This window comes from Perissodus microlepis, chromosome 18 (genome assembly GCF_051167445.1).
Source record: "Perissodus microlepis isolate ML-2025 ecotype Zambia chromosome 18, ASM5116744v1, whole genome shotgun sequence".
NCBI lineage: Eukaryota > Metazoa > Chordata > Actinopteri > Cichliformes > Cichlidae > Perissodus > Perissodus microlepis.
The window spans coordinates 3,393,012-3,417,918 of NC_140478.1; the positions used below are offsets into that span (position 1 = coordinate 3,393,012).

The following is a 24,907-nucleotide window of genomic DNA, read 5'->3' on the forward strand; positions in this document are numbered from 1 at the left end:
AAGGTATTCATCATGGCTTGAGATATTCATCAATGTACGATAAGCTTCAGAGCTGGCTCGGAAACGACAAAGAATTTACGTACAAACAGACAAATCTGTGTGCATTGCATTATTTTGCCATCATCCATCTTGGTTTAATTTCTTCCTCTCTGCCTAACCCCCTTTTTTCAGCCTTGGCCCACACGAGCACAAGAGTTCAGCACAAAGCAGGTAGCATATTTGGATGGTAAAAAAAGACAAAAAAAACAACCTTTTTCACGTGCAGGACAGATGTTGTGCCTGTCTGTGCTGTACCAGTGAAGAGAGCCAGAGTGTGAGTGTGTGAGTGAGACTGCAGGAGAATGGGCAAGGGAGGGAGGGAGGGAGGAAGGGAGGGACGGCGGGAGAGAAGAAGGAAAAGGAAGAGAGAAGGTTACTCAAACTTTACCTATTTCATTTAGGGGTAATGCATGTGTGTGAGAGAGAGAGGGGGAAAGAAAGAGAGTGAGGGAGGGTCATAGGGAGAAAACACTTCTCCTCCCCCATCCCAGCCACCATCATTCATCCTTTGCCAGGTTAGAGAGTCCCATTAAGAAGACATGGACAACAAAACCTATACTGTAGCTTATGCTGCGATTGTTTTCTACTCAATCTGACACCAGTTTACACAGTAATTCACTGCGTGACTTATGAATATCATAATGTAAATACACATTATGTAATATTATAGCATAAGATAGTATAATATAACGTATTAAAACTTGCAAGTTGCGCTTGTGCACTTGCCGACGCACAAGTGCACTTTTTTCCTGGGCCATTCTCCACATTACCAGATGCACAAATGTTTCAAGATAGAGAAGGACGTCAGACCTCACTTTAAACTCACTTTAACTCTCTGAGTTCAAAGCCGTCATCGGTGATGACCCCAGTTCCAACCCCTACCAATGACTATAACGCTAACCCCATGCAATCAAGCCAAGTCATTTTTTTCCATTGCTCTCCGTGGGATTTCCAAGTCCCAAGTTGAAGTAAATCACCATGGAGGTGGCATTTGAAGGATGAGAGCCTAATTTTACTCACATGTAGCAGAACAAATTTTTACAAGCTGGTTCCTCCGCAAATACACCCGGTGTCAAACAAATGCAGTGGATTCATAAGCATCCTGAGAGGTTAGAAGGACATCACATGAACTATATTTGCCGTTTGGTTTGGATTTCTCCGGCCTATTTGCATGTTTAGCAGCACTCTTGCATTGCCACCTTTACTAGAGTAAAAGGGCCAGGATACTCCTCCCACCACCAGTGATGATGGATGGATGGGTGGATGGATGAGGTCAGGACAAGAATAATAAATGTATAAATAAACTTTACAGCCTTTTTCCTCTCTCAACTCTGGATCAGAGTGATGCACAGCGCAGCAGCAGAAGAAGAGAGGAGAGGATTTCCCTTGTAAAACTCAAGTGTGAGGGAGAGGGTAGGACACCTCCCCCTCCTCCTCCATCACCACCACCACCACACTTCCCCTACCGGTGATGTCAGGGCGGGTAGGGGCTCCCTGATAAAAACCTTTGGACTCGGGAGAATGGGAGAGAGAGAGAGAGAGAGAGAGGTGAAGGAGTGAATGGAGGAGGATATTACTACAATTGCATAAACCGGTGGAGAGGAGCAGCAGCAGCAGCAAAGAGCGCACAGAGACGCACAAGAAAAAAAGAGGAGTTCGAGCGCAGACGCAGAACTCTGATTGACTTTGATGGACTAACACATTCGTCCTCTTACAGAATTTATAGGGACGCTCAACAAGTGGGGCTTTTTGCTATTTTAGGGCTGGCACTTTGCACTGCGCTTTATTTTTTCCGCTCTTTTGCAGTGCTTACTCCGATCCACCTTGCGGTCAGATGTTTCTTTTCTTTTCTTTTTTTTGGAACAGGACGCACTAAACTGATGCCGCAGTGGTCAGGTAAACAGAAACAGCAGGTCTTGAGCAAAGAGGGAAACCAGATATCAGATGATTTTATGATTTAGACAAATTTGCCAATTTTACTTCTTCATAAAACAAACATTTGCGCTGATAATTATTTCTAACATACTAAATCAGACCGGTGTTTCTTTACCTCGTGGGCTTTGTGAAAGGCTTGCACAGATAGTTAGGTGTATGCTCTTTTCCCTCTAAGATGAAATAAAGAGTCAGAGGCTGCAGATATACTGCGGACACGCACGGGAAAGGGGGCAACGCGTCCCCACTAAGTGTCTGCGCAAAGTGCACACGTGTGCCAAGCAGCGATTTAGCTTCACTTCGCAAAAACTCTGAATTTTTGCTGTGATTCTTTAGCAATATTGAACACCTGCTTTTATTCCAAATCTACAGCTTCTAAAAATCCTCAAGTTTGAGTGAGAATCTTTAAATGTCCTCTCGAACTCTTTGGGATGCACTGATGTATGTTTTCATCTGATTGCTTTTTTGTTTTTGTTTTTTAAGTAGGTTCATTACAGTTAAAAAAAAAATCAAAACAAAACATAAAAGACAGAAAAAACAGCTATTTTTTTCTGTTGCTTGTGAAAAAATGCGCAGATTTCTCTAATCTCAGCCTGTGTGAGATTCCTTTGTTAAAAATATTAAAAATAAAAAAGGCTGAAATCTCCTTTTATACATCGGCCAAACGCTTAACCCGAGAAAATGCTGTTGATCAGACTACTGGCTGTCTTCCTCGTCTTCATCGCTAACACGTGGCTGCTTCGCTCCGATGCGCTGAGCCTCTACAAACGTTCCTTGGCCCGGCAGGCAGACCGCGAGCTGTCCAGGCTGGCAGGTGAACCCTGCACCGTCTCCGGCGTGTGGAGGTCCCGGCGGCAGCCCAGCGCTTACTCCCCGACCCAACAACGCCCTCCAGCGGCCCGTACGAGGACGCACACGAGCCGGAGAGAGCTGTACACTGTTAAGAGCGCTCGTGCGGTCTGTGCAGGAGGGTGCGGGTTGGAAGCCGGGGCGCGAGGGTTCGCTCCTGCGGGGGAGGAGGAGAAGGGAGGCCGGGGAGACGCCGAGATAGTGGCGGGGAGAGAGGGGGGCGAATATTTCGGGTCGCCCGGAAGCTCCACGGACAACCAGAGGGAGCAGAATGAAGTCGGCGCAAGCGGTGGGCAGTCTGTCAAAGACGCCGTGTCTCCCTCGCGCGCTCCTCGCGACCCCCGCTCCAGGTTCACCCGCAGCCTCCACGGGACGTTTCGCTACGAAGAAGAGGGCAACTCCAGCTGGGAGAAAGTCGCCCCGTTCAGCTCCACGGATTCCAGGGGGCTCCAGGTCCTCCAAAGGCTCCAGCAGGGAGATGAAGACCAGTCCTCCACAGCAACCCCCGAAAGCGTCACGGAGGACTACTCTGACGAGGTGCAAGAGGGAGACGGGCTTCCCGCGGGCACCTGGGGGAGCCCTGTACCAAGAGTGCCCCCGTCCTGGATGACAGCCCTGTACTTCAACGGGCGTCGGGAACAACTGAAGGTGAAGTTGCCGGCGGGAGTGGAGCTTCCGAGGGCCACGTTCAGCCTGGAGCTTTGGGTGAAGGCAGAGGGAGGGCAGAGCAATCCCGCGGTCATAGCAGGTGGGTGTAAACTCTTCTTTACAACATCAAAGGTACCACTGTTATCTAGTTAACACCCATGTATGACATGCCACAAAAAGTTTGCCATCGCTCCCTTTGAACGACAGTCTTCCGTTATGTGTTGCACGAAATTCTCTGAAACTGAAGCGAGGTTTTTACTGTTTCATCTAGACATCACATGCTGATCAGGCAAACTCAGGCGCTGAAATCATCCGATTATTAATCTGTCAGATGAACTAAACTAACAAGCAAATATCTACAAATCTGTGCATCTATCCTGTAAATCACCTGGACTGAAATATTATCTTTCATAAAAAGTCACATCATTAAAATGCCAAACCTTGTGGTGACTGCGGTCATTCATAAACACGCTCACTGATTCAAAGTGTTTCCGTAACTCCGCTCTGTACTGCAATTACACAAGGTTCACAGAGCGAAATAAAAAGGGGGAAATGCCTGCCTTAGATTTCTTTTTCTTAAGTTAGTGAACTAATTAAATTAGTTAATGAAGTCAATTGTTTCCAAAATTAAAATCTGCTACTTATGCCCTTAATTATACCAACCAGTCTCTTACATATTTCAATATTTAGAACGAAAACAGACAAAAAGAATATACACATTACACATAAGTCGTTATTTAAGGTAACTCATATATATATATATATATATATATATATATATATATATATATATATATATATATATATATATATATATATATTGGTCCATGTTGTAAATTTAATTAAAATTGCAATTTTATTTAGCACATTTCATTACAGTAAAGTCACTGTGCTTAACATATTAGATTGCAAAACACTACAAAACAAGCTTCACAGAAAAATAAAATACAAGTCAGCATAGACAGACAGACACACACACACACACACACACACACACACACACACACACACACACACACACACACAGTTATTAAGTGTGAGCCTGTGTGAATAAAAAGGTTTTAAGTTTGTTTTTGAATGTAGACACGGCTTTAATCAGCCTCAGGTCAGCTTGTTCCAAAGAACTCATAGATTTAATTCTGGGAACAGCTAAAAGATCGGCACCTGATGATGAGACTGAGAAAGCCAAACCAATCAAAGGATTCCAAAGTTAATTCTATGTTGAACTGGAGCCAATGAAATGATTTCAAAAATGGAGTATTGTGTTCAAAATGCTGTGTACATATAAGGACTGCTGCATTCTGAGGAAGTTGAAGTCATCCTACTGATAATTTGGATAATCCTGCAAATACAGGGTGACAGCTTCATAAGACCTGCATGGAGCAATTTCTCAGTCAGTTTGATTTTCTAAGTTTTGAGACGTTTTGAAGTGGTGGAAAGCTCTGGTGACCTTTTTAATAATGATCAAAACTGAGGTCACTGAGAAAGGGATGACGATGGTGATAAATATGTAATATAAATATGTCTCTGACTGAAAGTGGTCTTATGTGGATAAATAAAAGTATTTCAGTTATTGTGTAAAAGTATTGTTTTGCCGTACATTAAGTATTTATGACCTTCAGCTGGCCATCTGAGATGAACATCAGCAAGGTTCACCTCCACTGCACTCATGGTGTCACAGCTTTACAAAACTATCTTCACCTAATACACAAATTCAGTAACTACACTGTAAACACAATGAAACAAACATAGAACAACTCAGCACTACAGAACACATGTATTATTTTAGTTAATGTCTATATTAAAAAAATAGGCTTCCCTGACACGCCCCACTCGATAAGCTAAAACAGTGATGGAGATCTTGTTTTTAATCTTCTTCTTTTGGCTGTCCCCTTTCTTTCTCTTTTCCTCCAGTCAAATCACTCGACCTGAGATCTCCCTCTGATATACTCATCTCTAATGCTTTCCCTCCTGGTCAATAGCAATAAAATATCTTAACATCTTCAAATGTCCAACCTCCTGTTCTATCATGTCTTTTTGTTAGTGCCACTGTCTCCAAGTCATACAACATAGCAGATCTTCCTACCATACTGTAAAACGTCCCTTTCACTTTTCCTCCTATTGTTTTGTCACACATAACCTTTGACACTGAGCGCAGATGAACTCCAAAAACACAGTTCAGTGCTATCACATAAATCCCTTCCCTTCATAACCTCAGGGCGATTGTTGCTTTCTTTGAAAGGAGGAAAATAGCATTCTTCTGGTGTACTCATTTAGGCTAGTGTGTCAAAATGTGCAACATAAGAAACTAAGCAAACAAAATATTTTAATATGAATACATTTCCGATCAGATTGTATCATTTGCTCATTGTCATTACTATTTTCTCAAGCTTATCCTTGGGTTGTACTAACAATAATTACAACCAGAAAAATGCAAGCTTAATAGAATTATCTTATGAATGAGTGCAGCTTGTTTTGAATACATACCCCAAACTAGACCGTGGAAGTTTTAGGGTCTAGTTACATCCCTGCTGACAACAATAATGAGTGTGATTGGACATAATTGGACACTGACAGCAATTATCATTGCTGCCACCGGATGCTGACAAAGATAACGTGACAGGATCATTTCCATTTCTGAAGAATAGGCTATTATAAAGAGGACGATGAATATATTGATAGCTGGTATTGATAACTGTGTGATGAGTGATGACACTTGACACAGCCTCTTGGAAGAATTTTACAATTACAATGTAAACCAGGAAGCAAATGTTGCTTTCAAGATTGTTAGATTGTAGCCTTAAAATGTTATACGCTAAGCTAAAAAGTCCACAAAAATCTATACAGAGCAACTTACCTGGTTAAATACGGCTTATGTTAACTTGCGGCACCATTTTGTGCTAAAAATTTACATTACAAAAAAGTGCAGGCCAGCCTGACGCGGTGTAGTTTAACGTCAGTTCATAAAAGATTGTACAAAGTCTTGAACGACTTCTCACTTCTTTATATTTTGCCAGACGTTCTTGTTATTTTTTTAAATCGTCTTGAGCAGTAGTTCTCCCGTTGTTCTAAAAGTCTTTCAAAGTTCTTCTTTGAACATTGGCTTGTTTTCAGTCCAGTCCTTGTACCTGACCATTTTCGGGGAAATGTTTTTTTGCTTGTTAAGTCAATTAATTGTGACCTATGAATCATTCAAATATTCTGCATGCCTGAAATGTTTAGCCATGCCTGTCACAACTATATAACTTTAGTTGAATCTATAAAAAGTTACAAAGATAACAGTTTAACAAGTATAAAATAGTGATTCCCAAACTTGACAGCATGGTGTGCAGTGTGTCCTTAAAAAAATCAGAGGAAACGGGACAAGTGGAGGCTGTGAAGAAGCCATTCTTTATGAAGGGAAACAAACGGAAAGGGTGACGCATCAAAAATGATGCACAAACTGGACTGAAGATTACAACAGGTGTTATACACTGATGAATCCAGATTTCAAATTTTTGGTTCAAATTGTCGTCAATAAGTACAAAACAGAGAAAAACAACAGTGAGTGTCTATAGCCATCAGTAAAACAGTGTCATGGTTTGGGGCTGCATTCGAGCCAGTGGTGTTGGGTATCTTTGATGGAACTATGAATGTAGCAAGTTATGGTCAGATTGTGATTCGGCATACAATACCATCTGGAAAGCGGTTGATTGATAACGGCTTAATTGTTTTAGCATGACCATGATCCCAAATACACTGCCAGTAAAAGTAAAAGCATACCTGAAAGAAGAAGAAGACCTGTGGGCCGGCCTTCAGTGAGACTGGGGAACCTGAAGGGTACTAAAAGGAATTATACAAAACGTTCAGGCTGTGTCGCAGAATAATGGTGGTCATATCAAATACTGATTTTTGATTTTCTTTGCTTTCTATAATGCGTTCCCATGAATGCTTTGCTCATGTTTCAATAAATCACTGCATCCTTTCCAAACACTGCAAAATATAAACAAAAGATGTTGGTTCTAGATTTTTCCACAGTGTTGTATCTCCTCAGTGCAACACATCGACACTTTGGACACAAAGTCACAGCGTTTGCTTTTTCACTTTTTGTTTTTAATTACAATTAATTTTAGTTGGTTTTCATCAATTTAATGAAATAACACTGAAACTTTGAAAAACTGAAAATAAACTCCTTTCAAGATCAGTTCCCATCAATACACAGTTATCGTGACACCCCTAAAGCTAAAGTGAGTTATAACATTAAAAGATTGGTTTAACCAGGTAAATTCTAATTCAGGACATAGAATCTGTTTAAAAAAACACGATGGATTTCACTCAGCTTCTCATCAAGAGTTAGCTTCCCTGTGGATTTCCACTGATTGTAAGTGCCAGCTGTAGACACACTGATTCCTACACAACCTGCATTGTTTTGCAGGCTCTTCTCGTGAAGACAAACATGGCTATTTTTCTAATACCGAGAATGTTGCATTTGAAAAGCTGCACACTTGACAGAACAACACATACATCAAGCAAATTGAAGAGGATAAAAGCGCTATGGTGTAGCACTGCAGCTGTCCAGATAGTGAGGGAGACCACAAACTGTTATGTCCGCTCACATTTACTCTGATCAAAGATCCGACTCCATTACGCAACTTTTCTTTCCCCTCATTGCTTCCTTATGTGAGGGCGGCATTTTGTGGCATGGGCCTTTCTCTTTGTAGTGTCCAGAAGGAATTTGACCAATTCAGTAAAAAACAAACTCCTATTGTTTCTGCTAGACATGACATTGACATTGGTTTGACTTCTAATGGTCACTGATGATCTTTTAAATCTGTTTGCACATTTCAACCCTTTATTCTTGTGTGACTGTATGCGTTGCAGAATGTTGTAAACAGTCCAGTCCCGAGTGGGCTGCTGGACAAATGATGATGCCATTAGTACATTTGACAAGCCCTGCATTAATATATAATACAGATAATAAGATGTATTATTGCATGATTCCATGCATGTTGCACAACATATACAGCAATAGTACTAAAGTTAAAAAAAAATTCAACACTGTATAAAATATTCATCAATGATAGAGTGACATGTGAAAAGATTCTCTAAATGTTAGTAATGTTTTTAAAGTCTTTGATAAAAGTCTTAAATTATTCAAGTTTCATTTTCTTGTTCCTTTAGTGTCATATGTTTTGATCATGTATCCTACTCTGCTATATGTAGCATTTTTAAAGCTGAACTCTAACAGTGAATCAAATGATTGAGTAATTCAATAGAGTTGTCTGGCAGCAGTAGTAGTGAGCTGCAAAAAAAGTCATCAACAGTGTCTCACTGCTCTGCAGGGCATAATTCAGCCCACTGTTTGGGTTTCCTGGCCTGGATATTTCACTGTCCTCAGTAACCTTGTTAGAGGAAGTTTTTTAATAGTATCTCTGATACTGTACACTACCTGCCCAACAAGCACACAGCAGACAGAAGAGGTCAGCAGTTTGATAGATGGAGCATTTAGAATCGAGGATACAAAGTATTTCCCTTTAAAATTGCTGCATAGGGACATTTCTGTCCTTGCTAGTTTGCAGCAACAAAATAAGTTGCTTAAAATAATTATCTTGTGTTTAGTCCAACACCAGTTGCCTGTTGTTACGAAGATGTTAGTTGAGTAATGCTAACTGCTTATATGGAGCAGCGTGTTCTTTACGTTCTGCACAGACATTTGGGCAAGGAAAAATATGGCTTCTAGTGCTGACACTGCTAAGTTTAGCCACACTTGCCAAACTAATGTGACATTGTTAGTGCCGTCTTGTGCTGCACATTTCAGTTGTATTTAAAATTTAGCTCTTGAGGACGAAACAACGCTTAAATGCAGATGCAGTATTTTTATGATCAGTGTTTAAATCAGTTTGCCACCAGGAACCTTCCTGGAGATGATCTCAAATTGTTTGTAAATATGTTTGACTGTACAAATCCACAGTATATCAGTGTTATATTGCCAGCTGCTTCTGCTTCCCTCCAAAGGCCAAAATAGCTGCAGAGTTAAAATATTGATTCAGTGCAATAATTAAGCTGAACGCGCATCGCCACATTGAAGATGCTTGTTGATTGGTTGTCCTGAAACATTGCGGTGTAATGCAAGTGAAATACCATTTTGAAGTTACCACACTAAGCTACAAATCTATAGTCTTATCTCAACTACTGAATTACATGCTTAGCCATGAAACTGGCTCAACTCCATGAGGATGTTTTTCCCTTTTAGATACACAAGTAAGCCTACACACACACACACACACACACACACACACACACACACACACACACACACAGAATTGAGGAGGGTGAGGGGGTTCCCTGACCCTTCTCTGTCCTAGTATTTGACATCTGGGGAGCAGATGTGCGTCTGTGTGTCTCTGTTGCAACAGCAGATGGAAACATCAGGGCCTTGCCTTTGCTTAGTGAAATACCTCCGTCCTTCTTCCCCTCTCTGTTCTGTCCTGCTGTTTCTGGCTCTGTTACTCTCTCTGTCTTACTTTCTCTAACTGTGTCTCTATGCACTGCTCTCTCTCTTTTAGTCTAATCATAGGAGTATAATCACTTGGAAAGGTTGCTTGTTGGCATGATTGTTCAATTTCTCAAGGGTGCTGACTCTTTGTAAATTGTGAATATTCATTTTTTTCCACCACTTTTCTCCCCTAGGTGTCTTTGACAACTGTTCCCACTCACTAAGTGAGAAGGGTTGGTCAGTAGGCATTCGCACTGTGGAAACTGCTGGCACCAGAGATGCACGCTTCTACTTCACACTTCGTACAGACCGAGCTGTGAAATCCACCACTGTCCACAGCCACCAGCGGTACCGAGCCAATGTCTGGACTCACCTGATGGCCGCTTACAATGGTCATAACATGACTTTGTATGTTGATGGAGCTAAGGTGTGTGATTGAACATTGGTTGAGTTTGGTCACACAAATCAATGGTCCATTTCATGATATTTTCCAGGCATTTCACCCATGGCTATATATCATATTTACCAGCTCTATTACAATATCCTCTTAGGGATTGTTTTTGCTTTTTGTCAGATTATAGGGCACCCAATTAATATGTTGGCAATAGAAGTTATTGCCAATGAGAGCATCCATGGAGCAGAGTGAATATATTACATGCCAACCAAATGGAAAGCTTCTTAAAAAGCTAACTGCCACAGCACTCTAATGCTGTAACATTTGGATGACTTACTGCTTATATGTTCTTTTAAAAAAGAATAATTAGGCAATTAATCTTAAAGTATATTCAGAACATGATAAAATGAAGAAAAGAAATCCCTAATTTTTTCCCTCTTAGGCAGGAGAAAGCAGCCACCAGTCAGGGAATCTCTACAGCCCCTTCATGAAGGCCTGCAGAACCCTCTTTCTTGGCAGCAATCAGTCCGATCAGGGGCAAAGCTTTAGAGGCCACGTAGGAGGTGTGGTCTTGTGGGGCTATGCCCGCTCCCATGCGGACTTGCTCAAACGGCCACTCCAAATTGACATGAGTGAGCCGGTGCTGGCGATGTGGGCTGACTTTACTAATGTAAGTGGTCATTTCAAATTTCTACACTGTTAGTTGTTGATTTGTGTTCTTCCAATAGTCTTAATCTTAGCTAAAATTTATTTAGTATTGCTTTTCTGCCTTTTAGGTGGAACAGCTATGGACTCCATACAAAGACCATCATCCAACCATCATCACCAGTCCTGTCCCTGAGCCAGAACTTGTCTCCTCCTTCTCGCCACCACCCTGTGGCCTTACACCCTGTGACAATATAGATATCATCTCTGGATACAACGACAACTGGCAGCTCCGAACACCCAAGCGAATTCGCTACCGGATTGTCAACCTCTCCAACGATGATGGTGGAAACCCCACCGTGACCGAAGCCCAAATTCAGCTCCAGCACCAGGCTCTGACTCAGGCCTTCCGCCCTTACAACATTACTCTGGATCTGAGTGTCTACACAGTGAAAAACTCTAGCCTCCAGGAGAGATTCATCCTCAGCAACTGCCGTATTGCAAAGATTGGGAACCGCCAGTGTGACCCAGAATGTGACCATCCGAGGACGGGTCATGATGGAGGGGACTGTCTCAGGGTGGGGCCCTGTTACAACTGGAAGAGGCAGGATGGGGTTTGTAACATGGAGTGCAACAGTATACACTACGACTATGATGATGGAGACTGCTGTGACCCAGATGTTACAGATGTGCTCAAGACCTGTTTTGATCCTGACTCTCCTGACAGGTAAGGTTGTTGAACAAATGTTATCTACTAAAATGGCTCTCTATGTAGAAAACGTACTTGTAGGAGTGAGACGTGTTGTATAAAGCTCTGTGAGTCCTCACATAGAGTAGAAAAGTACATTTAGTCCATTTAGTATAATCTAAAATGCAACCTAACCCTACTCCTGTACTGTATTTTTAACGTTAAAGGCCTTCCTTTAAGGCCCCCCCAAAAACTAACAGAAGATTTTTAATCTGAAATATTTTTGAACCAGGTGTTGTGTAGTTTTTGCGAGAACAATGGCCATTCAATTTTACACTGTGCAAAGCGTTAAGCAGGAATATGTAAAAGGCTACATTGTTGAGGAGACATAGCATAGAAAGTAGGAGGATTACATTTTAAGCCAGTAAAGGCAAGATATTATTCCAGAGAGAAGATTTCTATGGGCATGAATGGGCACTAGTAAGAGTACCTCTCCCTGTGAGGCCCTGAAGTGTCCCTATTTCGCATGCTGCAGTACTTCAGCAGGCCGTGCAGTCAGTAGCTCATAATATGGCATGAACAAATTGGGACTCTCACTTTCCCCAGTGGTCTTAGAGGGAGCTCTGTGAAGTAGAAATGGTGGGTTAAGTGGCCAAAGTACACACTTATTTTTGCTAAACAACACGTGCGGCAGCCCACTGCCTTCCATTTGGTCTGACAGTCGGGCTCACGCAGCGTTCTAAATAGCTCGCATGAAGTCTCCCCATGAGGTCGTCGGCCGAAGTTCTTAAAGGACTTAAAATCCAAATTTCAACCACAAGCTTCACACTGAGGCACTGGGAAACAGAACACGGGAACCAAAACTGCTTTTTAAACCATGAGATTTAGCTTTTGATGTCTTGAGCTGACAGAGTGTGACAGCCTAACACAAGGATGAATAAATGTTTTTTCAAACATTTTTTCCCCATGATATATTTCCATTTCTTTATTTTTTTTTTAGTGTAATGGACCTTTCTTTACCACTGTGGAAGTTAAGTAACTAAGTAGAGTTCCCTCTAAAAGCCTCTGTTGGTGTAATCATTATATTCTGCTCTCAGTGTAAAGCAGTTTTAAATACAAATGGGATATTTATGTAGTATGACAACATTCATATGGATTACATTCAGTAGATCAGCAAAAGAATTTGAGAAACACTGAAGTAATGGTCAATAAAAAGTCAGTTTTAAATATTACTGTTACAAGTCACTTTGCTATTTCATTATGGTTTTTCAGGGAGTGTCTTGCTGTAGCTACAAACTGTGGTGCTACCCACTGCTGCTAGTTAGCATTCATAACCATCTCACAGACATGTGCATCTACTTTCAATGCCATTGATATTTATTTAGACTTTTTTCTCTCCAACTGATTTTTCCGTGTTACATTCAATAATAACTTCTTCCAAACCATCAACGTGTCTATTAGACCCATTCCTTGTTTTCAGCTAATTAAAGGCCAATCTTCAACCTTCCTGTTATCTCAAAAACCCTTGAAACAGTAGTGGTAAAGGAGCTAATTGATCATCTGCAGAGGAATGGATTGTTTGAGGGTGTCACTCAATTTTCAGAATTCGTCACAGTACAGAAACAGCATTAGTGAAGGTTACAAGTGACAATGCTTCTGTGCAGACTCCACTGCAGTGTTTGGTACTGTTGATCATAATATTTTATCTCAGAGTTAGAGCATGCCAGGCATTAAAAGTAGAGTGCTGCAGTAATTTTAATCATATCTATCTAATAGACTCTATCTATCTAATAAATAGGGAGTCTTGTACATGATTCACTTAGCCTGCATTATTAGAAGGCATAGCATACATTTTCATTACCATGCAGAAAACCCCCAGCTTTCTGTACACACACACACACACACACACACACACACACACACACACTGATAAGATATAAGAGGTTTCTTCCTTTTAAAAGGGAGTTTTTCCTTCCCACTGTTGCCAAGTTGTTGGTGTTTAGCTTGAGGCAACTGCTGTTGTGTTTTGGCACTAATTAAACTACCAGTCAAAAGTTTGGACACACCTTCTCATTTAATGGACTTGTCTTTATTTTAATACTTTCGACGTTGTTGATCCATACTGAATACATCAAATATATGAACCAAGATAAATGGAATTATGTAGCAAAGAAAAATTTGATAAATAACTCTAAGTATGTCTTATATTTTAGATTCTTGCCGCCCTTTGCTTTGTTGACAGCTCTGCAAACCCTCGGCCTTCTCTCAGTGAGCTTAATGATGTCGTCACCTGAGATGGTTTTCACTTCACAGGTGAGCCTGTCAGGGTTCATTTGTGGAATTTCTTGCCTTCAAATGGGGTTGGGACCATCAGTTGTGTTGTGCAGAAGTCAGGTTGGTACACAGCTGACAGCCTTTTTTGTCAACTGTTAGAATTCATATTATGGCAAGAACCAATCAGCTAAGTAAAGAGTAATGGCAGTCCCTCATTACGTTAAGAACTGAAGGTCAGTCAGTCCGGAAATTGTTAAAACTTTGAATGTGTCCACAAGTGCAGACGCAAAAACCATCAAGTGCTATGACAAAACTGGCTCACATGAGGACGCCCCAGGAAAGGAAGACCAAGAGTCACCTCTGCTGCTTCATCCAAGTCATCAGCCTCAGAAATAGCAAGTTAACATCACTTAGGATTGCCACACAGAGTTCTAGTAGCAGACACATCTCTATATCAACTGTTGAGAAGAGAATCAGGCCTTTATGGTCAAATAGCTGCTAAGAAAACACTACTAAGGAAAAGCAACGAGCAGAAGAGAAACACAAGGAATGGACAATTAGACCAGTGGATCTTTGGTTCCACCTCATCCCAAACCATCGAGATGGTTTGGGATGAGGTGGACCGCAGAGTAAAGGCAAAAACGCAAACAAGTGCTCAGCATCTCTGGGAACTTCCTCAAGACAAGAAAACCATTTCAGGTGACGACCTCATAAGGCTCATCGAGAGAAGACCGAGAGTGTGCAAAGCAGTAATCAAAGCAAAGGGCGGCTATTTTGAAGAATTAAATATAAAACATGTTTTGAACTATTTCACACATTTTTTTACTACATAATTACATATGTGTTCATTCATAGTTTTGATGCCTTCAGTGAAGATCTACAATGTAAAATAGTCATGAAAATAAAGTTGTGTCCAAACTTTTGACTGGTATAAAATTGAAGTGAATTGAACTGAACTCCCATTTTAGCCTCAGGGGCATTGGTCATGTGTTATTCCTGGAATCTTTAATTTCTGGTTTTTTGTTCTTTGTCCTAAAGAAGTGTCAGTAAACTAACTGGCAACGAAATCTGGGGTATAGACACCAGGGAAGTCTGAACTTTCCTTAATATAAAAACAGTGCCTGTGAGCAAGGTGATTAACCTTCAGCATTTTCAGCGGCCAATAGAAGAAGATATGTTTAACTGGACAGCTCCCAGTGGCCAAGAGATGGAGACTGTAACCGCACTGTGCAGCCAGCAGGTGTGCATATTTGCATCTGTACGAATGTGCAACATCCTGTCGCTGGAAAAGGACATAAGGTTAAAGGTTAAAGTTCAGTAGAAGTAAAAAAGAAAAAAGCTGGGTTGCGTGCGTGTGGTCTCATTGCTTGGCCATATGGAGGAAGCCCTTTGGGTGTGTCAAAAGTAGATGTAAATTTATGGTGTCCCGTCATGAGCTTGCTGGGATAGACTCACAGAGGCAGAGGGGAAAAAATGAGGTTGGTAGTTGTAATGGTCAAATGTTCCCTATCGCAGCCTGAGCTTTCTACCCTGCAGAGAGGAGATGGACTCTAATGAAGAACTGGACAGCAGAGAGCACTCCACTCGGTTGTTTTGCACCAACACAGTTTTATTCAGAGGTCTGGTCCTTGGCCTTAGTTATATAAAAAAAACTCTTTGAGTTATTCTAGATTTAATATGACCATATTTATACTTAAATAAATTAACTGGGCAATTACAACATGTTTGATTTTAATATATCTTTTAAAATTATGGATCTGGATTTGTTTTTTGTTTTTTGTTTTTTTGGTTTGCTTTCCTAAAGAAATCTTCTGCAGTTTAGATAATGAAAGCAAAACTCACCAGTTATGGTATGTGTGTAATTCAGTGCATCGAGTTTACTTTTGCAGGGACTATTGCTAACATTTCTGTCTATAAGCTTCTGACCCTCCAGTAAAAACAACATGGACAGCCAATACACAAGCGACCAGGGTGTCATAAAAACTGGTCTCAGCAGAGTAACAGTAATGTAGGTCTTTTAGAAAGGTCCTGACCTCAGCATGTTGAAAGTCCTTGTGTGTGAGTGGGAGCATGTGTGTGTGCATCTGTGTACCTGGATCCCAATTCAAGCTTTCTCAGGCAGGAGAGAGAATTAATGCGAGGATGACATTTTGCTGGCATTTGCAGAACACTGAAGCATTTTTATGTTTGGGATCTGGGTTTTTGATATCCCTTCACTGCAGCCCCCCCCACCCCTCTCTCTCTGAGCTGTTGGCCAGGTATTCAGATTTTGGGACCCTATATGAGTGCAGCTGCTGCTGGCCAGTACAAGGCCTGAGGTTTTTGAAGCCAGCTGCTGTCACGACACAAATTTGCGGTCAAGAGCCAGTTCTAGAGCAATAGCCAGGTACGCTGGAGATTCTGGCATTGCAAAAAAGGAAAGTGAGTGCAAAAGGGGAAAAATGGAGAGAGAAAGGCAAGGATGGCGGGAGTGATGGGGTGGCGGGGGACATCATGTATATTTACGCTAAGACAAATGTCCTGGATTAGCTAACAGTCTTTGGTTAGTTAATCCTGGCCAGAGCCCTTATGTGCAAAGAGTTCCAGGCAGCTCCTCTGAAACATCCGTCACAGCCTCGTTCATGCTTAACATGCGTGTGAATTCTATGCGTGACATGACGTTAGGTCAAGTTTAAATGTTCTTGTGTTTTATTCACTAGTAAAAGTATAAATATTTCTTAGAGCAGCAGTTCTACATGTGAATGACATTGATTCAGTGCTGTCTCTCAGCTCAGTTAAGCTAAGCTGTCACAAGCCTTATGCATTTCTCTGCTAGTCAACTTAGGCCAGAGCATGCAAACTCGCCAGTTTGCTACGTTTTTAGTTTCTGTTAGTACACCCATCAAGCTTTCAATTCTTACAGGGGAGGCTAACTGTCAAAATGGCTGATTTTAGGTGGTGCTACATATAAAAGGAAGCTTTCAGTTCTAGAAACTAGAAAATAGTCATATGCTGAAATAGTTTAGCCATATGCTGTTTAGAAAAGATGGACATAGCCGATAGTCCCAGAGAGCAGTCGTTGTCTATACACTGCTTGAAAATAAGCAAACCAAAAAACACTTTTGAATCAGAGTGTAACATCAACTCAGTTAAACTTCTGGGATGCTGATCTGATCAGTTAAGTATCAGAGAGCGTTGTTAATCAGTTTCAGCTGCTCTGGTGTTAATGAAATGAACAACATGTGTGCTAGTGGGGCAACAGTGAAACAACCCCTAAAACAGAAATGGTTTCACAGGCGGTGGCCACTTTATTCCAGTAGAAAAATGCAATAGACTCCTCTGGGGCATTCTGTCTCGGTCCATCTGACACAAACAGGTTCTAACTGAAACTTTCCAGGAGCTTTGTGATGCTGTGGTCCAGATCTGGGTGGAGATCCCTCAGGACACCATCCGTCATCTCTTTAGAAGCATGTCCCAGTGTTGTCAGGCATGCATTCAAGCACGCGGGGGCCTTGCAAACTACTGAGTACTATTTCGAGTTTCTGTAATGAAATTTCAGCAAAGTGGACTAGCCTGCCGCATCTTTTTTTCATTTTGATTTTCAGGGTGTCTTTGAATAAGATCATTTTCATTTTTTGTCAAACAATGTGGCATCTTTTCATACTGAAAACATTACCCAGTCCATATCCTGCTGATAGATATCAGCAGGATTATTCAAAGTGTTTCTGCTTTGACCTGGTGACCGACCGGACAGCTTTCCATATGACTGATTACAACCTGGGCTGTTTCATGCATGTGCAACACATGCGTGTGCACAGCAACTCTGTTCAGACTTACTGCAATTTGGTACGATATTGTAAAGACATTGTGAAGTTTATGAACTCCGTGACAGCTGGGATAGGCTCCACCTCCTTTGTTTGTGTACACTGACAGTCATAGGTCTTAAAAGGAAAACTAGAATTAGCAAAAAAAAAAGGGAAATGAGTAAATGCATTTGCACTGCACGTGCTTTTTATTGACCTTAGTTAAAAGACAAAACTGTTGAAAGGCAAGCGAGGTGCACAGTAAAGTGCGCAACATGGTAAAATGTTTGCCTGCTGCTGCCGTGACATTTTCACAGTCTGTCTTCTGGTTCCTGGGGGTTCAAAGTAACTGACTTGTCAACAGTAATATTTTGAATGGATGCACATCTACAGCTTTACATGGTAACTGCGCTGGTGCTGACTCTGCTGTTGACACATGCTGCGCTTCACTTAGCCGCAAATGTTGTTAATGCATAACCAGGGTTTTCATTTCAATCATGTAGAGCCATTTATTATTTGCCAGGTTGGCCGTAGTCTTCCACTGAGGCATCCTCTGAGTCTGAGAAGTTGAAGAGTCAACTCTTTAGTGATCAACTTTCTGTCACTTGTAATTGCATCGCCCTGGGGTGATGAATACTGCACGCAGCCTCAACTGAACTCTGCTTCAGTAATGTAGTGTGAGCAGGGCTTCCCTGAAGCATCTTAAATCTTAAACCCTATTTAGTCAGGCAAAGTGCCTGAGGAAACACATTCTTATTTACTGTACAACACATGCACTGAAGGAGGGATTGCATTAGGAGTACTTGCCAGATGTATGGTTCTTGGCTGCTGAGCAACTTTGAACCAGTTTGAAGTGCCTTACTTAATGGTGCATTGGCAGTGGCGTGTGAGAGGATGGGGATTACTGTTTTCTCATTTCATCCATCTAGATTTATCCCAGCTGAAAGCTGATGTCTTACAGTCACAAGGTCACCTGTCTATTCTTCAGGTTCTTGGAACAATTTAAGGAGCACTAAGCCAAACCTCAATCGTTTAATGAGCAAATATATAATGATATTTCTAATGCTTTTTAACCTTTTACTATTAATAAATGTAAACCTGCTTCTGAGCCTAATCAAAAGCATAAACGTTTTTTGACAAACTTACGAGAAGTAAAACACGAGAATTCAAATGAAGTAAATTTAGATTAGAATTCTTCAACAAAGTAAGCCCTACAGCTGAAATTGATCAACCACATAAAACCTGAACTCCTGGCTCAAAACATACAACATGAAACAACAATCCATTACGTTATAATAATAAAAAAAGAAAAACACTCTGAAAGCATGGCCTGTGCGTGATGAAAAAACCCCAAAAAACAAGACTTCACAAACAAAGTTATGCATGATTCATGCACTTACCAGAATATATTCTTATAAATATGAAGTAATCTGACCTACCTCTGTGCTAGTGCATGAGTAGAAGACTCCACATGCAGTCTCAAACAGACAGATTTTATTTCCTTCCAGTTGCTCTAAAAAAACAGACCTGGATAAAAGCCTAAACTGTCTGGCATGGAGGCACTGGGCAGTCACACTGCATGACTTTCAGACCCAGCAATGGTAATAGGTGAAATAGCTTTCAAGCTATGAAACCAAAGGAGAAAAATGACATGTGACCTCACAGCAGCCGAGGAAAAACAACCTTAGCGTCACACATGAAAGTGTCCTAGGGTCATTTTTGTAGGCAGAGAGAGATCTGAGAGGAATATTGATGGATTTAAGTAAAGAGATACTCTACACTGACCATCTGTCTTTAAACAGATTCTAATGAGACCAATTTGCTCACCCCAATCAGGATGTACACTCATCAATGGTTCAGGGTGCTGGTGGAGTTGGGATATTTTCATGGCATACTTTTAGCCTCTTAGTATCAGCTGAGCATTGCATCGATTGAGGCCTACATGAGTATTGCTGCTTTACGACCACGGTCCGCACCCAGCCTATCTTTTGATGGCTGGTTCCAGCAGGATAAAATCCACATGACAAAGATGTTCTCAACAAGGTCTGTTGAACATGACAATGATATCACTGAATTCAAACAGCCTCCACAGTCACCAGATCGCAAACCAATAGAGCACCTTTGCAGCCGACAAATCTGCAGCAACTGTGCGATGTCAATATGCATCAAAATCTCTGAGGAATGTTTCCAGCACCTTGTTAAATCTTTGTAATGAAAAACCAAGAAAGTTCTCAAGATAAATATGGACCCAAAACCATACTAGCAAGGTATAAAATTATCTGGTGAATGCTTGTCTCCTTGCTTGCAAAGATATTATGTGAAATGTACTTGCTGTGAGTTGGGTGAGAAGAGACATCTACTGGAGATATGTGTTCTTAGCCTTAGCACAAAACTAGAAGTCTGCTTTTTTTCTTTCTTTATTTTACCACTTAGCTGGGCTAACGCTAATCCATCTGATTTTAATATATGATAGACTACATTTACTGTACAAGTACAAATCAATTGAGCTAAGGTTTATGTCACTCTTACACAATACCTGCTGCAACTATAGGTTGTAACTGGCACATCAGAGAGAAAAAAAGTAGATGCTAATCAAGTGTAACACAAAGAGGAACATAATCAGCCAATTTAACTGAAAACAACTGTGTAAGTGCTCTTTGACTATGCCAGTCTTTAACTTCTAATAAGGAACTCTGACTGTTATGGTGTCACTTATTCTAGTTTGAGGGTAAGCTGACTACTCACACTGGAGCACACTGATTAAGCATATGTCTCTAAGGATAAACATTGTTTAATTAACGATGTTTGGTACGCTGTTGTGTATTTTTAGTTATTATTTATTTATTTTTTACTTTCTGCTACCAATGCTAAATGTTAGAATAGCCTAGCACCACACTCAACAATACACAGCTTGTGAGATAACTCTTCCCGAATTATGATAAGCCAGACAAATATTTTCCTCCAAAATTTCCCCTCCTGAGGCTATCTTTTATTTCCATGTTTCTTCTTTTTTCTTGTTCTGTACAGTGTTTTGGATTAGCTTCCCTACTATAGCACACTATTACATGCCATATTTCTGTAACAACAACATTTAGAGAAGCAACTGCTTGTAAAATTGGTTAATTTTTTAACTTTAAGCTTTGAACTATGTAATCAGTTTTATTTTTGGGAACGCGGTTAATACTTGGAAAATGACTCAGTGTACAGTTGGGTTTTGTTACCATATGCCGATGCCATATTACCATACATAGGAGCATGTTACAGAAGGTTCTGTGTTCACCTCCTGGACCTTACGGTAACATGCAAAACTTTGTGGTTTTGCTCTCTTTTTGATCTTTATGCTACACTGTTGATACTGAAATGTAAAAAACACAAAGTAGTCTTTGTCCTGTGTGCAGAAACAGCCCATTTAGCCTTTTTGTTTGTTTGTTTAAAAAAAATGACTTTCCTCATTTAGATGATTTGTCACCTGGCATGCTACTAAAGTGTTAACCTGCAGTGCAAAAGACTATCCTAGGGTCCCAACAATGAGTTACCAGGGACACCTGTAACTGACAGTTATATAACATTATAACTGCAGAATAAAACCAAACCATTCCCGAACCATTTTTTGTTTTGTGGCAGAGCCGAAAGCAGACACAGCCATCAGAAAATACCATTTCCGTGAAGGGGTGTACATGGTTTACAACAGTTCTTAGGTAGATGGCACATTCAATTCAATTCAATTTTATTTATTACATGTCAAAGTAACATCCATATGGATGGCAGGACCCAAAGTTCCAAAGCAAAACAATGGCCAAAGCTTTACACTGCCTCTGCTGGCTTGCATTTTTCCTTTAATGCATCATAGTACCAAGAAATCTCCAGGTATGCGATGCATACGCATCCAGCCAGCCGCAAGATTCATCAGACCAGGCCACCCTCTTCCATTCCTCTTTGGTCCAGTCCAGCATGGGCACCCTAAGGGTTACAGACCAGTAACCCTATCTGCAACAAACTGTGATGCACTGGGTAATGTGAGTATCAGTAGCTCGTCTGTGGGATTGGACCACATGGACCAGCCTTCACTCCCCATTTGCATCAGTGATCATTGGCCATCCATGACCATGTCCCTGGTTCACCACTGTTCCTTACTTGGACCACCTTTGATCAATACTGACCACTGCAGACTGGGTACACTCGACACGAGCTGCAGTTTTGGAGATGCTCTACCCAGTCGTCTAGCCCAGCGGTCTCCAACCTTTTTTGCGCCACGGACCGGTTTATGCCCGACATTATTTTCACGGACCGGCCTTAAGGTGTCGCGGATAAATACAACAAAATAAAACTAGTACCGGTACCGAAAAAAAAAGAAGATTTATTCATAACACACATGAAAAGACCCAGGAAAACCGAGTTAACGATAAAAACGATAACAAAATAACGCTGAAAACCGATAAAAACCCTGAAAACTATACATTTCACACCTGAGCCTCAACTCTCGCGGCCCGGTACCAAACGACTCACGGACCGGTACCGGTCCGAGGCCCGGGGGTTGGGGACCGCTGCTCTAGCCTTCACAATTTGACCCTCGTCAAACTGACGTTTGCTGACGACACCGTCGTGGTGGGCCTGATCTCTGATAACAACGAGACGGCCTACCTGAAGGAGATTAGGAATCTGGAGAACTGGTGCCAGAGGAACAACCTCCTTCTAAACGTCAGTAAGACAAAGGAGCTGATAGTGGACTTCAGCACTAAGCAGGAGAGGAACTACCAGACCCCCGTCATCAACGAGTGCCCAGTGGAGAGAGTGGACAGCTTCAAATACCTTGGAGTTCACATCACCAGGACCTGTCATGGTCCTGTCACATCAACACCGTGGTGAAAAAGGCCCGTCAGCGTCTCTACCACCTCAGACGCTTGAGAGACTTCCAACTGCCCTCCAAGGTGCTCAGGAACTTTTACTCGTGCACCATAGAGAGCATCCTGACGGGAAACATCTTAACCTGGTTCGGGAACAGCACCATGCAGGACAGACGAGCTCTACAGAGGGTTGTGCGGTCAGCTGAGCGCACCATCCGCTCCGAGCTCCCCGACCTGCACTCAATCTACAACAGGCGGTGCTGGACCAAGGCCAGGAAGATCGTGAAGGACCTCAGCCATCCCAACAACAGACCGTTCTCTCTGTTGAGGTCAGGAAAGCAATTCCGCTCCCTGAAGACCAACACAGAGAGACTGAGGAGGAGCTTCTTCCCGCAGGCGATACGGTCTCTCAATCACACCACCACACAGTACTGACCCACACATATAGTTCTTACACACACACTGGACATTCTGGACATTGTTTTTCACTTCATCACTTAATCACTTTAAGCATATTTGCACTGCACAAGACACTAAATAATGTGGATTGCACAACACTGGTCATTATATTCTTCATTTCCAGTTAATACTTGTACAGCTGCTGTTATTGTATATATATATATATTCATATTTCTTCATACATTCTTATATAGTTCTATACTGTATATTGTGTATTTGTTGTACAGTTATTTTATTTTTCAACTTTAATTTATATATTTTATCTTATTCTTTCCCAGTTAAATTTACCCTTCATTCTAATTTGTGTTGTACAGTTATTTCATTTTTAACTTTAATTTTTATATTTTATTTTATTCCTTCCTAGTTAAATTTACCCTTTTTAATTTTCATATTTATTTCCTATCTTATTCATAGCCTTTTCTTTTTTTCTTTAGGTCACGAGCAGTTGTCTAAGCATTTCACTGCATATCGTACTGTGTATGACTGTGTACGTGACAAATAAAATTTGAATTTGAATTTGACTCAAATCCTTACACTTGCTCATTTTTCCTGCTTCTAATACATTAAATTTCAGGAGAAAATGTTCAGTTGGTCCCTAATGTATCCCACCCAATAACTGGTGTCATGATATAGAGATAATCAGTGTTATTCACATCACCGGTCAGAGGTCATACTGTTATGGATGATAGGTGTGCATTTAGCTTTTTCGGCTACTAAATCACTCTTTGAACTACAAAACATTCTGATGTTTGCATGTTTTCTCTTCTTTAAATATATACAGGGCTTATATAAGTGTGAAAGAACTAAAGGAGGAACTACAGCTGAGCGGCACAGACACACTCAATGTCTTCTTTGCAAGCAACTCAATGCGTGAAGAGCTGGCAGGAGCTGCGACCTGGCCATGGGCAAAGGAAGCTCTTACACACCAAGGTGAGTGGATTTATATTGAGTTTTACTAATGCGACATATTTTGTTTTTCATGTTGCACTTTTTTCAGCTTTCTCTGTCTGTCATCTATTTTCTAACTTTCTGTTTGTGCCTCTCACCCTATCTGCTTTTCTCTTTAGCTGTAGCTTTGCCCTTTCTCTCCATGCTTTGTTTAGGGTTAGGGGCCCTTTCAAGTAACATGGGAAGAGTAGCTGGAGCTGGTAGAGATTTTCCTGACACATTACACTCCCTCTTTTTTCTTTCAAATCTTTATTCCTCTTTCCACTGGAAGGATAATCAACCCAACAACCACGAAACAAACAAATAGCAGTGTGGGCTCTGTACCACTGTTGCCAGCCATGCCTACTTAACAGCTGTTCTTTATTAATTTGTACTTCTCTTCATGTGTCACAACACAATAGTAAATTGACTCAAAAGCAGTATACATGGAATGAATACATCTTGATGAAGTGGTTATGATATAAATATTAGGTAAATATATAAAATATATTCCCAGTTCAAAAATGAAAGTCAAGTTATTTCTAACATAATGTTACATAATGTAACATGTTAATAAAATAATCAACTGATATAAACAATAATGAAGTAGTACTGTGGTTAAATTGTAAACCAGTATCATCTGATAATCTTTATTGTGTGCATGCTGCACGGGTGCTTCCACTCCCGTCTCCACCGTCTCTCTGTGTTTGAAACACATTTAACCTGTGCAGCCGTCAAAATATGTCAGAAAATATGGAAAAGCTACGTCTAATGGCAATTTTGGCCAGGTCGTTGGAGGAAGATGCACAGAATTCATTAGAATAAATATGGATATGAATTTTTTAACTCTTTTATATTTTGATGTGGTTTTTCGTAATGTTATAGTATAGAGTGAGCTGGTTATTGAGACATAAACATAACAGGCTCATTTCAAGTCTCATGTTCGTCATT

General features: G+C 41.0%; 1 protein-coding gene across 1 annotated transcript in view; it reads left to right on the forward strand.

The window, feature by feature from the left end:
- The first annotated feature begins 1,605 nt into the window (after positions 1-1,605).
- Positions 1,606-24,907, forward strand: part of pappa2 (pappalysin 2) — an 86,850-nt gene continuing 63,548 nt past the window's right edge. The window contains exons 1-5 of the mRNA XM_084912719.1: positions 1,606-3,568; positions 10,138-10,370; positions 10,780-11,007; positions 11,114-11,709; positions 23,811-23,959. Coding sequence (XP_084768845.1) covers positions 2,653-3,568; positions 10,138-10,370; positions 10,780-11,007; positions 11,114-11,709; positions 23,811-23,959 — 2,122 coding nt within the window. The 5' untranslated portion in view covers positions 1,606-2,652. The remainder of the gene's footprint in view (positions 3,569-10,137; positions 10,371-10,779; positions 11,008-11,113; positions 11,710-23,810; positions 23,960-24,907) is intronic.